Source organism: Trichomonas vaginalis, chromosome II, assembly GCF_026262505.1.
Source record: "Trichomonas vaginalis G3 chromosome II, whole genome shotgun sequence".
Taxonomy (NCBI): domain Eukaryota; phylum Parabasalia; order Trichomonadida; family Trichomonadidae; genus Trichomonas; species Trichomonas vaginalis.
In genome coordinates this window covers 25,725,335-25,738,033 of record NC_067204.1, presented here as the reverse complement: position 1 = coordinate 25,738,033, position 12,699 = coordinate 25,725,335, and the positions used below count along the sequence as shown (strand labels likewise).

General features: G+C 33.4%; 7 protein-coding genes across 7 annotated transcripts; 3 read left to right on the top strand and 4 right to left on the bottom strand.

The window, feature by feature from the left end:
- Nucleotides 1-571: 571 nt before the first annotated feature.
- On the bottom strand, nt 572-1,929 carry TVAGG3_0609820 (amino acid transmembrane transporter protein; the record flags this gene model as incomplete). Its single annotated transcript, XM_001319525.2, has 1 exon — nt 646-1,920. The coding sequence occupies one exon, from the start codon at nt 1,918-1,920 to the stop codon at nt 646-648; it is 1,275 nt and encodes a 424-aa protein (XP_001319560.1).
- Nucleotides 1,930-2,817: 888 nt separating this feature from the next.
- On the top strand, nt 2,818-3,378 carry TVAGG3_0609810 (RNA binding; the record flags this gene model as incomplete). Its single annotated transcript, XM_001319524.1, has 1 exon — nt 2,835-3,338. The coding sequence occupies one exon, from the start codon at nt 2,835-2,837 to the stop codon at nt 3,336-3,338; it is 504 nt and encodes a 167-aa protein (XP_001319559.1).
- Nucleotides 3,379-3,429: 51 nt separating this feature from the next.
- Nucleotides 3,430-5,747, top strand: TVAGG3_0609800 (zinc ion binding; the record flags this gene model as incomplete). Its single annotated transcript, XM_001319523.2, has 1 exon — nt 3,693-5,747. The coding sequence occupies one exon, from the start codon at nt 3,693-3,695 to the stop codon at nt 5,745-5,747; it is 2,055 nt and encodes a 684-aa protein (XP_001319558.1).
- A 111-nt stretch (nt 5,748-5,858) lies between these two features.
- On the bottom strand, nt 5,859-6,269 carry TVAGG3_0609790 (uncharacterized protein; the record flags this gene model as incomplete). Its single annotated transcript, XM_001319522.1, has 1 exon — nt 5,949-6,269. One exon carries the CDS (start codon nt 6,267-6,269, stop codon nt 5,949-5,951), a length of 321 nt encoding a protein of 106 aa, XP_001319557.1.
- Nucleotides 6,270-6,620: 351 nt separating this feature from the next.
- On the top strand, nt 6,621-7,883 carry TVAGG3_0609780 (glycine-rich protein family; the record flags this gene model as incomplete). Its single annotated transcript, XM_001319521.1, has 1 exon — nt 6,712-7,785. One exon carries the CDS (start codon nt 6,712-6,714, stop codon nt 7,783-7,785), a length of 1,074 nt encoding a protein of 357 aa, XP_001319556.1.
- Nucleotides 7,884-7,945: 62 nt separating this feature from the next.
- TVAGG3_0609770 (uncharacterized protein) lies at nt 7,946-10,067 on the bottom strand (the record flags this gene model as incomplete). Its single annotated transcript, XM_001319520.1, has 1 exon — nt 8,096-9,955. The coding sequence occupies one exon, from the start codon at nt 9,953-9,955 to the stop codon at nt 8,096-8,098; it is 1,860 nt and encodes a 619-aa protein (XP_001319555.1).
- A 1,191-nt stretch (nt 10,068-11,258) lies between these two features.
- On the bottom strand, nt 11,259-12,146 carry TVAGG3_0609760 (uncharacterized protein; the record flags this gene model as incomplete). The annotated part of the gene is made up of 1 exon (XM_001319519.1): nt 11,259-12,146. The coding sequence occupies one exon, from the start codon at nt 12,144-12,146 to the stop codon at nt 11,259-11,261; it is 888 nt and encodes a 295-aa protein (XP_001319554.1).
- Between the last annotated feature and the right edge of the window lie 553 nt (nt 12,147-12,699).

Sequence of the window (12,699 nt, the reverse complement as noted above, 5' to 3'; positions counted from 1 at the left end):
AGATTGATGAATTGTTTTTATATTCCTTAATACATTAACATTCGGGAAAAATGATTCAAAATTATTTTTCGAATCGAGATTTGCCAATATATGGGTTTTGAAATTTTCCTAGAACAATAACTAAATATTCTACTCAATCCCTTGATGCTTTAGAAAACACGTGTCAAGTTTCAAAAACAATTCGGAGTAATAATTCTCTCAATATCTTAGAACAATTTTCGCCACAATAGAATTTCACAAAGTAGATAATGATCCAATCAATATGATGCTTCATTCACATGTTGTGACTCTTTCTATTTCGATTGTCCGATCGATTATGAATATTAAATTTTCGCTAAGCATTTTGTAAACATTGGAGATGTTTAATGCTCACCCTCAATTGCAAATCAGAAAGTATAATAGGGAATCATTTGGTAATTATTTCGGCATAGAGCCAAAGAGTAGTTCCATTGAGAGATTTCGCATAATAATCACATTTTAAAAATCATTGGATTAGAAATGAATATCGATATAATCCAATATTGTTTGATTATTAATAAAGCACAAAATACATGAATCATTATCTTGATGAGTTAAATATGAGAACAAGATTAATAAAAGAACTCTAATTTTACTATAAAATTCTATATAAAACACTATATTATGTTAATTGTTTGGATCCATTGCATCAATAACAGCCTGGTATGTTGCAATACCAGCTGAAATAAGGCCAAACAGTGAGAATAATCCCATTAAAATATTTGTAAATGACCAGCCATTCTTCTTGTGAAGAATGATATATAGAAGAGGAGGAACGAAGAAATTAGAGAGACATCCTCCGAAGGCGCCACCAACTTCGAAAACTGGTCTAATTTCTGGAAGGAACATTGAAATAAGAACAGGAGGAACGTTGGTTATTAAAAGAACTGCAACTCTCTTGACAAAAGCTAATTTGGCAGGATTCTGCTCTTTGAATACCAAACTACATATATCTTGGATGACATTGATGCCATTAACAGCAAATGAGGCATTAACGACAATGAAGAAACCTACTCTGACAATTTGCATAAAGATATCATGAGAATCAAAAGAAGAAATGACGATTTGATTGGTATCAACGCCAAAAATCAAATAACCAATAACGCCAGGAATAATTGTCAATGTAAAGCATCCAACAAATGATGCTCCAATTAATCTGTATCTCGATCTGATATCTGGATTATAATTTCTTACAAGTGGTAAGAAAACAGATGGGAAGGCATAGAGCATTGAGTAAATGGCGAAAGCATTGAAGAATTCAAGGCCAAATTTGAATCTTTCGCATGTTGGATTAATTCCTTGGGAAGGAATGTATCTAATAGCTTCGTAAATCATTCCACTAACATAGAGTACCTGGCAAAGAATTGCAGATGTTGAAACAATACTCAAAATCTTCAATTCTTTTGGAAATGTAAGTAAAACTGGAAGACAGATAGCATAGATCATTACAACAAGTGATCTTTTAATGCCATGTTGCCAAGAATGCATTCCAATGAGATCTGCCCAGTTCAGAACAGATTCAGCACCAATGAACAAATAAGCAATTTGGCAACTGTATGTAAAGCAAAGGGTTAAGATTGAGTATACATATCCACCCCAGTTTCCGCAAATTTTGGTCGCTAATTCGTTAATACTTTCTGCATCAACTTTGGCTCTGATTTTAAGAACAACAATAGTTCCCAAGTAAGATAATATTGTTGTGAATACCATGAGAATAATCGAGTAAACAAATCCGATAAGTGTCATTGAATTACTGACACTCAAAACTTCTGCACCAGTTAATGTATTGAGAATATTCATGAATGTTGGAAAGAACTTCATGTACTCAAGTGTTTGTCCCTTATTTTCAACAAATTCATCTTGGTTTGTACTCTCAATCGAAGTTAAGGATTGGTAATCCATTTTTATGAAATTGATTGATATTATTAAATTTGAATGTCCATTCAAAAAAATTCAAGGAAATAAGGTCAGTCTGACCAGACAAAAAATTAAATGAGTGCATATCTTGGTAGTCATTTTTGTTTTAAAAAAATTGAAATCGGGGATCACTATTTGATTTTTCTGACATTGGGGATCAAATGAGATCATTTTTTGGGGATCACTTATGTGAGGCCTGCCGTTACAGGGAATCTTTGCATTGTTCTTTAATTGTGTAAACTAATAGTAGATATTCCAAGGCATATTCGCTGATTTAACTGGATTTTTCACAGTTCGGTTTGATCAGTCAATAATTCAGGCTAATGTTAGATATGTTTAATAGATCAACTGTATCAAGTCTAAAAAAAGCAATGATTTGATTAGAATTATTAAATGCCCTTTTAAAAGTGATAACCCATTGTTGGGCTTTCAATGATATAGCAAACATAATTTCATTGTCATAAAATCAATATAATAAGACATGGAAATATTTATAAAAAATCTAAATTAATTATATTTTTACTATTTGAACAACATATTAAATTTGTTGTTGGATAAGTTAAATATGTGCATTGTAATTTCTAATCATTTTTTAATTTCCCCATCTCTTTGTGAAAGCTAATTCATTTTGTATCATTTGAGAATAAGACTACCAAAAACATCAAGTCCTTTCTACGTCAAATGCTATTACTCATAAATGGCTTGTTTTTCTAATAAATTTGATATTGAATTTCTTGAATCATATAAATTCAGTATCCATAATACTTTATCTTTGATATATATTGTATAGCGAATCTAGAAATTTATGTCATTATGCAGAGTGCTAGTTGCATGAAGATTTGTGAAAAGGACATTTCAAAATTGAATTAAATTTGCGGTTGTCGAGATTTTAGAGATTTATGACTGAGCAAGAGACTAGCTGTGTTGTTTATATTGCACATTTACCAGATGGTTTTGAAGAGAAGGAAATGAAGAAAGCACTTGGAGAATTTGGAACAGTTAAAAATGTTCAATTAGCTCGTTCGACAAAAACTGGAAATTCAAAGCATTATGGTTGGGCTGAATTTGATAATCCAGAAACAGCTAAGATCGTTGCAAAGTCTTTTAACAATTATCTCATTTTTGACAAGAAATTAGAAGCAAAATATCTCCCAGCAGCTCAAGTTCCACCAAAACTCTTTACAAACGCACGTACTAGACCTAAGAAGATCAACCACGATCAATTACCTAAGAAAGAATTCGCATTGAAATTGGCCCGCCAGGAGAAGAAGATTAAAGCTGCATTAGAAGCAGCTGGAATCAAATACGAGTGGCCATCATTCATAGCACAGTTTGATGCTAATGGTGTTGCTATCCCAGATGAAGATCCAAAAACAAACAAAACAAATAAAGCAGAACAATAGAGGAAATAAAGGATAAAGTTTATATTTATTATAAAATTCGATTACTGCATTTGCAAATCCATATTTTTCAAATCTGATACATATATCTCAAAATTTTGTTGAAGCGAGAGAACAAACGTTTAAAATTTGAAACTAATTATATGATTTTGAGGTAGTGCAGGTGAAATTGAAACGCTAACTCAAGATTTTGTAGAAAAGAAAAGAAATATCGATCACAATTCATTAAATTTTATTGTGATTTCAGATAATATTCCTAGAAAGGAACAAATTGATCCGAAAATCATAAAATTTTATTTTCCCTTGGATCCAATGTAAAAAACAAATTTTTTTTGTCACTTTGTTTTTTGAAAATCTATGAAACCATCATCTGAACCTGAAGCCAATAATAACGAAAACAATAACCCACCGGCACAAGAAACACAAAGTCAGACAGAAAATCAACAAGCGGCAAAAGAATCTAATAATTCGAATTCAGAAAAGAAAAATAGCCCCAATCCAGAAAAGACATCTTCACGCAAACGGAGTAGCAAAGACAAAAAGAATTCTTTTCAGTCCGAAGGCAATGAAAGTAACGAAGCCACTCAAGAAATGGAAGAAAAACCTAAAAAAGAAACAACTGAAACAACAAACCAACCTTCAAAACCAGAAACTCAGACCAAAACACGCAAAGAGAGCAGTGCAAACACAGAAACAACACAATTAAATTCACAAATGAAATCGATCCTTTCAAACCATGAAAATTTAGGTAAAGAACCCTCGAGTTTTACTAAAGAAGAATTTGTGGACAGTTTAAAGTCAGTTGGCGATTCTCCACTGAAAAATAAATTAGAACAGATTATTAAGACGGGCTGTCCAGGTTTAAATTATTTGAGAATCATAAACAACAAAGAGATATCTTTGAAAGATAATACCGCTAAGCGCGGCGTCTTGTCCAAAGAGAAATTATTAAACTTCAGAATTCCGGTAAAAATTTCCGGCATCGGTCGTCAGAATCCAGGAGTCGACATTGTACAATACGTCATCAACGGCCCAACAAATTGCGTTGAAGAATTTTGCTCAAAAACCGAAAATTTCTGTCGACCACTCGACGTCATCGGAGCTTGTGCCCGATTGAACAAGATTACTGAAGAAGAACACAAAGCTCTCGTCCAAGGCCTCGATCACCGTATATTTGATAACGCTCCCCGTGTTTTCAGTTACATTTCGAACGGTTTGTCGAATGGTCGCTTCATTAAAGACCAAACTGTTCACAGTTACACGAAGAAGAGGTATCCGATTGGTGCACCAAGTTGTAAAGGTGTTGATCCTCTCGCCAAAAGCCTTTTAAACCTTTATTACGTTGCTGTCGAACAAAGAACATCCGGATCCGAAAAACCACACATTATTCAGCAAGTTTCGAACAATCTTGAAGCCGTTGAAGACTACCATGCGGCTCACGATGTTGAGATTGCAAGGAACGAGTGTTGCAGAAGGCATCTCTTGGAATACGGCAGCGATTACATCTGGACAGCTCCTGATTTGAGTGATGAAATGAAAGTTTTGTTCGGAAAAAGCGGTTGTTTGTTCCTTAAATTATTGGATTACGATAAAAAAGGAGTTCTTTATGAGAAGATCGTTCATTTCTTGAACATGAGAGGTGCCAATCTTCAAATATCAAGACTCTTGTTGAAACCAAAATGGTCGAGAACTTTGGAGTTGTATTTCCCAACATCAAGAGCTCATTTCCAGAAAACTCCAAAACACATCAACGATTACTCGATGTACAAAGATGTGAGACCTCCTTTGCCATTCAAGAGAGATAATATCGCCATGATAACAACAATCTTCGACAAGTTCTTCATACAGAAGACAGAAGATCCCAAACCTCCTCAACCAGAAGAAATCGAAAAATGGAAACAAACTGTAAATAAAATGATCGGTTTGTTGAGAGTTCCTGATGATATTCCAATGATGCTAACATATTCACAGGCTGCAATGTTCTCTTCTTTGTGCATTCTCTCGCAAAGACTTGAAGTTGTAAGAGTTATGACACAAGTTTGCGACAAAGGTAGAAAAATTCCTCTCGAAATCGGTTTGACGGATTATACAATGGCCGGTGCAGAGAGAGTTTTCGAAATAGCGGTCGAAACAATTATCAACAAGAAGAGGAAACTCAAGGATGGACTTTTGGAAATTGCTGGACTCTTTAGAAAAGTTGATATAACTTTGATCGCGGAGTTACTTAAGATTATGCTCTTGGCGATCAAAACTTTGAAACACCTCTCACAGACTGATAACAAAGAAGGACCTTTGGTCAGAGTTGTCATTTCTGGAGATGTCGTGGAGATGGCTCTTCAGGATCTCAAAATTAATGAGCCACCTCTCTCTATTGACCTTGAGCAGTTTAAGCCAAAGGAAGGTTTCAGATAAAAATGAATACCCTTCCCCGAAAAAAATAATTTTTATTTCTTTTTTTTATTTTATGATTGTAAATATTAATAAAATTCATTATTTAAATAAAAGTAAACTATTTTATCTATGTTTCACTTGAAAATCAACTATTAAAAAAAATATACAATTTTAAAAAAACAAAACAATGCTTTACAAAATGTAAGACGATTTGGAATTATTCTATAATGTCATAAGTTGATCTGCGATTGAGTTAAATTCCGAGAAATCTACATTTGTTGCGATAATTGCTTCAATTTTTTGTTTTTGCTTATCACAATCGCCAAAGAAATTAGAAACTGCAAGGTGGAGATTCTCGACATCTGTGTCAAGTGCTTGTTTGGCCTTTAATTTCTCTGGAGTCTCTTCATCCGTTATTTTAAGTTCTGAATTTGTAATAGCAATGATAGTATTAGTTGTTGTCTGTTTTAGGTTATCAAATGCATGAACGAGTTCATTCATTTGGGTATTGAATTGGTTCTTTTCCTTTTCTTGCTGCTGCATTATGTCACTTTTTTGCAAAAAAAACTCAACTTTTATTTTTAGTGTTTTATGTTATACTATTATCAGTCTATATGTTATTAAGTGTGGTTTATAAAAGAACATGAGTTTTCATTATATTTATTGAAAGAAATTTAGAATCTATTTGTTACTTTAAAGCATATGTATTTCTGTAGTAAACATATGCTGAATTTCTGGCTCAGATAGGCTGCTTTTTAAGCAAATCAAAGCCATATTTTAAATCTTTTTGAGTTATTGGATGTATAAGAAAGAAATCATATATTTGCTATGTGTAGAATCTAACTAATGATATTTGAGATCGTCAAAAATTTAATTGATTTTTGTTCATAACTTCTCTAACCCATAAAATATGCATTTTTGATTAATTTCTTGTGAGCTACAACTTATACAAAAGTGTCATTTTTTATAATGAAATAGAAGCGATATGTCTACATATGGAAAGAATACTAAACACCTTTTCCATGTTGTTAACAAGTCTCTCGGCACAAATAGCATCACTTACTACTATGGCGGCCGAAGAGCAATCTTCAAAGACCCATGCCAAGGGTCAGACTGTACTCCATATATGGGCCTCTTCACTCCTGGTGAATATAAGATAGAATTATGGGGCGCAGGCAGTGGCTTCCCAGAGCATTCATATGGAAGCTACGGTGCATATGTTCGAGGGACGATCTCTATCTCAACTCCATCTGTTTTCTATATTTATCTTGGCCAGCGAGGAACCACTTCTACAAACTTAACCTTTAACGGAGGCACTCCAGGTCTATCCTACTACTCAATTACGAGTGGTGGAGGTGCTTCGGATATTAGGCTCGTTCCTGGTAATTGGAATTCCTTTGAAAGTCTTAAAAGTCGAATTATGGTAGCCGGTGCTGGAGGCGGCTGTGCCGATCATCAAGGTGGCACTATCACAGGTAGTGGTGGTGGCATTAAAGGTGAAGATGGTGTTTTTACAATAAATTCTCCTTGCTTAGTGAATGACTGTGAAAATCAGACGCAAAGAAGGTGTTATAATACAATCCCAACCGGAGGAGAACAAACTCAAAGTGGTGTTGATGCTATTTATACTTTGAGAACAGGAAAATTCGGAATTGGTGGATATTCAAATCAGAATTATTTAAAATCTCCAGGCGGCGCTGGATATTATGGAGGTGGTTGTGGAGCGAGCTCGAATTGTGTTGTTAGTTGTCGTGCAGGTGGATCTTCTTTCGTTTCAGGGATGAAAGATTGTAACGCGATAAGTGAATCATCCTCTGGTTTTGATAATATATTGCACACAAATCAGCCAATACACTATTCTGGATATCAATTTACTGATACTGTCATGCTTAATGGTGGAGACCCTGAAATCCCGAAACCACAAAACCTCAACTTTTATGATGGAGCATGTCAAATCACTATTCTGAGTGATTTTCTCTCTTTCCTCCAATCCTGTCAAGTACCTTACTATAATTACCAATATTTCTTTCTCTCTTTCTTTATTTTCACTGATACATGAATAAATAACTATTATGTGAGCTTTTAATATAATAAGTCTAAGGATAATCAATTAAATGTATTTCCATTATTCCTTTTTCAAAAAATCCTGAATAATAAATCCGAATTTCAATGTATTTTCCATTTCTATATAAATGTAATAATGCAATCATTCCAAACTTCTCAGAATTACTGATATTAAAGAAATTCACACAAAATAATGTAAAAAAAATTAGAGTAAAGCTAAAAATACATTTATTTGAAGTTATATGATCAATACAACTGCTTTTTTCAAAAAAGCCGATGTGTTGAAAAAAATCATGAAAAAAAAATCATAAATTAAAAGAAAAATCAACAGGTTTTCCTATACTTAATACAATTACCTCCTTAGCCTTTTGAATTCCCTTCATTTGTTTCTGAATTAATTCTAATAATTCTTCATTACTCATAGAATCATCATCTTCATCATTTAACTTGATAGTAGGTGGCCTTGGAGGTACATCCAGTGTAATATCATCTACAACAGGTTCCGCGAAGATAGACTTTTTCTGTCTTGGAGTTCTGACTTTTGAAGCTTTTGGAATCATTGGTTCTTCTATTTTGATTGGTGATGAAGGTAATGGTTCCTTAGTTGCTTCCTGTGCTGTTATAGGAGGTAACTGCTTTTGCGGGGAGTTCTGAGCCTGTTGGACTTCTCTGAACTCGAATTTATCGAAAGGATAAGTTTCTGTGACATCAATTTCTTCAAGGAAGAATTCATCGGAACTATCATATGATTTACGATGACTCATAGCGTTTTGTGATCTGGCGCCAGGTGAAGGAGGTATAATGTCTTGAGGCATCTTTTGCCATTGAATTTTTTCAATTGACAAATATTTTTCTGACATTTTCTTGGCATCTTCTCTCCACAGTGTTTTTGCATTGTAAATCAGCATGATACTTGATCTCCCTTCATCAATAGCTCTTGCTTTGGCTCTGTACTCTTTTACTCTGTCTTCTATGTCTGGATCTGTTTCATTGTTCATTTGTAAAGCATTCAAAATGTCATCACTACATTTTTTGGAGATTGGATCGATTTCTACACCTTCTGCAGCAGATAACAATGGACCTTTGAACGCTCTGACAAGTAAAGAAAGCTTCTCTGTCTTGTAACACCTCAAAATAAGACCTTTCAGATTTTTTAGAAGCTCTGAATTGTTTCTTTGCATCAAAACACATTTTGTGATCATTCTGATACTGGCAAGGAGAAGGAAGTTGTTCTTATGTGTCCTATGAAGAAGTCTGTACAGATATAATTCAATGGATCGTGGTCCAACAAACACATCAAATGAATTAATGTATTCTATAGCGGAAACTATGAGTGTATCAGTGCTAACAAAGCTGTTTATCACGGATACAGCACTATAGCCTAACGCTGATGATGGTTGCAATAATAATCCAATACGAAAAACTAATGATCTTTCTAAATCAGTGGAAGCATCCATTAAAAGTAGAGGAAGGCAATCGCTTGTAGCTATATAAAGCTCATCAACACCAACTGGTGTGGTTCCGTTCGATTGCGTAAAGAAGATAATTAATAATTCGATTAATCTTATTCTTTGCTCTTGGTATATTGGTATTGGACCACCAGAGAGCATATCTAAGCTGGTAACTCTTTTCGGTAGATTTGTTCCTAGCCCATGATTCCCTAAAAGAGCTTTTAAAATTGTCCAAATCATTGGTTCAGAACGAGTAGAGTAAAGACATAGTTTAGCAGCTAGCTGGAATACTGCTGGTATATGTAATTGTTGTATTATTGTGGGGAATAATGTTTTTGAAACTGAGAAAATTTTGAAAACGTTATCTGTTGTTAATTCTATGATTTTGATGTAAATATTGCATATAGAACTGAGAATAAATCGATGGTAATTAAGTGGATTTTGTAAAACAGCAAGAAATGCGTGTGTAAGTTCTGAATCTTGGCCAATTTCTTGAACAATCATCTGATTTGGAGAAACACAGAGACCAAGAATGCGTTTCAATACGACTTTATTCATTGATGTCTGAAATGTATTAATAATATATAATAAACTTTCTTGTTTCATAATTATTTGTAGTAATTTAGGATTTTTCATTCGATATTCATATTGGAGATCTTGATGATGCAGTAATTCTTCGACAGTTACTCCCTTCTTTTTCAGGAGATCATCCATCCAATGATTTTCAAAAGAAAATGAACTCAAACCTCAATGCATGGACCAACATTCGTTTAAACTATGTGTATGTTATATACAATTATAGTTTTGACTTAAAATATATGTCAACCATTAAAAATGTATTCAAATTTATGTATAAAATTGATGAAAATGCTTATAAATTAACAGAAATGTTTACTCGCACACAAACAATGACTCTAACTTATAAATAAGAGTTTGTAATATTAAAAATTTTGAAATGCATTTTAGAATGAGAGTAAAATGCGTTTGAGACTATATTTAGATTAGCCGAAAAGATTTAAAGGGATTATGACCATTGAATAATAAAAAGATCTCACAACTCCTACTAAAATTGCAAATAACTTGTTCTTTTGCTATCTGAGTCGCGAGCGATTGTTGGTGGTTCGGAATATCTGCAAATTCTTATTGTATAATAAAGTTGGAATGCAATTAAGAAATGATATATTAAAATTGGAAAAGCAGCTTTGACCCATCCTAATGATGTTAATGCAACAAATATGAGGACGTATTTAATTGGATTTAAAAATTTATCTAAGGTGCTGCAGATATCTAGTGGATTAATACAGTCTATTTGGAAGCCAACAAGGGATTTAATGATAATAATGTAGAGAACAGTAAGAGCAGCAATGCCAATAAGTCCTGAAAGGAGAATAAACTACTTAAAAAAATCTAAAAGTGACAAATTATCCGAGGCTTTGGAGAAGAGCTTTCTAGAAGCAAAAGATAACAATTTTATCCATTAACTATACTGTATGCTATTGACAAGAATTCGCTTCAATGGAAACGGCTAATTCGAGAAGTTTCCATTTCGATTATTTCATCTTGCCCAAAATGAATATATTCATTGAGTGCAAAGAAACCACTGGAAATCTGCTGATTTTTGATTTGTTCATGAAACAATATCATATGTATCGCATCAAAAATAACCAAAAACTTTTACAAACTTAGAAACCAATAAGATCTGTGAGAAAATCAAGCTCAAACGGACATAAGTGTCAATAGGAAAACTTGGATCCTCTTCAAAACTGATTATTTCCAAGTCTATCTTCATCAAAACGAAACGTCAAAACTTCACGAAAGAGTCAAGCCTTTCAAACTATTTGAAAATAGCATTAGTTTTGCTGATAACACATATGCCTTGGACCCTATTGTTTTCATCATAACCACTATTGGAACAACATGTTTTAAAAATCGGATCTTTAAGTTAAAGATTGTTACATGGAGAGCTTGGGGAAATATCGAGAAAAAAAAATTATAAAACTTATGAAAAAAAATATTTTTAGACCTCAGGTTCTGCATCTTTATCTGCTTTGGACAATACGCAGCATGGCATGCAACCTACGCAGTAGGCATGAAATGGAGCTTTATATGTAGTAAATTCATAGCTTGGGGAGTCTTTTGTGTACAATCCACCTTCTGGATTAAGAGTAAATTGGAATTCTTGCAAGTATAGCTTATATTTACCTGGACCTCCTTTAGAATATTCAATCTCACAATACTTGTCATCATTGTCAATAGCTGAGACCGGATCTGGTCCGACTGAGATATCATTGGCGCCATCACCATAGGAAGATGATTTGACCTTTGATGATGGTTTATCTTTGGCTGTAGGCTTTCCATCCTGTACAATGAATCCAATATGGCTAAAAGCGATTCCTGTCATGTGACCATCTGTATGATTTTCAATACTTTGATAAGTATATAATTTCATTTCTCCTTGTGTTTTTGTACTAATTGTTACAGCTACAAGATGAGTTGTATCCCATCCTTCAACTCCATTAAAACTTCCTTTAACTGAATAATTTGTTGGTTTTCGAGGAATCCAAATTGCATTAAAATCGCATACATCTTCGAGGCACATGATTTCTGTAAATGGCTCGGTGCATAAACCAGATCTTGCATCTGTATGGCAGGTACCAGCAACAGCAACAGGATTTTCTATCCAATCTGTAATTTTCGATTTAGCTCCCAAGCCACCTTTTAGTAGAGTACGCGCTTTAAATTTCTTATCTGAACTAAAAATATAATCACCTTGAATGCAAATCAATTCATTTTGCTGAATTGTAAAATTGTTGTAATTAGATGGAAGGTTAAACGCGCCAAATTTTATTTCGGTACAATTAGATAAATCAGATGATGCTGATTTGGATGCAAAGATCCAAAACATTTAGAAATAATGAAAATCATTGATTTCAAAAAAATTGAATGTGCTCAGAAATTTTTCAAACGATTTTACAATATAACTAAAAGAGGACAAAGCGTCTGATAAGGATTATATTGACAATGATGCTATTTATGATGGCAGGGAAATTGAATGATGGAAGCGGTTTACAAAATTACTATATTCTCACTAAATAATGATTAACATTTCGTTTCACGATGTTTGAAAAAAATTTTTAAACGCCGTTGGCAAAGACATCTACAAGATATCGTTAATTATGATTTTGGTTTAATGTTAAAGAGATAGAGATATAGTGCAATATTTCAGATTCACTGTGAAATGATTTTATCCATATTTCATAATTCAAAAAGATCGTTATGGATGAGGAAAATATCTTTGTGATGATCAATACAATCATATTAGTGATATTTTTAGAAAAAAGTCAGATCGAAGGTTCTGAATTTTTTTGTTATTGACGGTTTTTATTCATTACACCGAGTGACTATTAAACAGTATTTTTCCGATACATTTTAGAAAAATAAGATACAACGAGTGAATT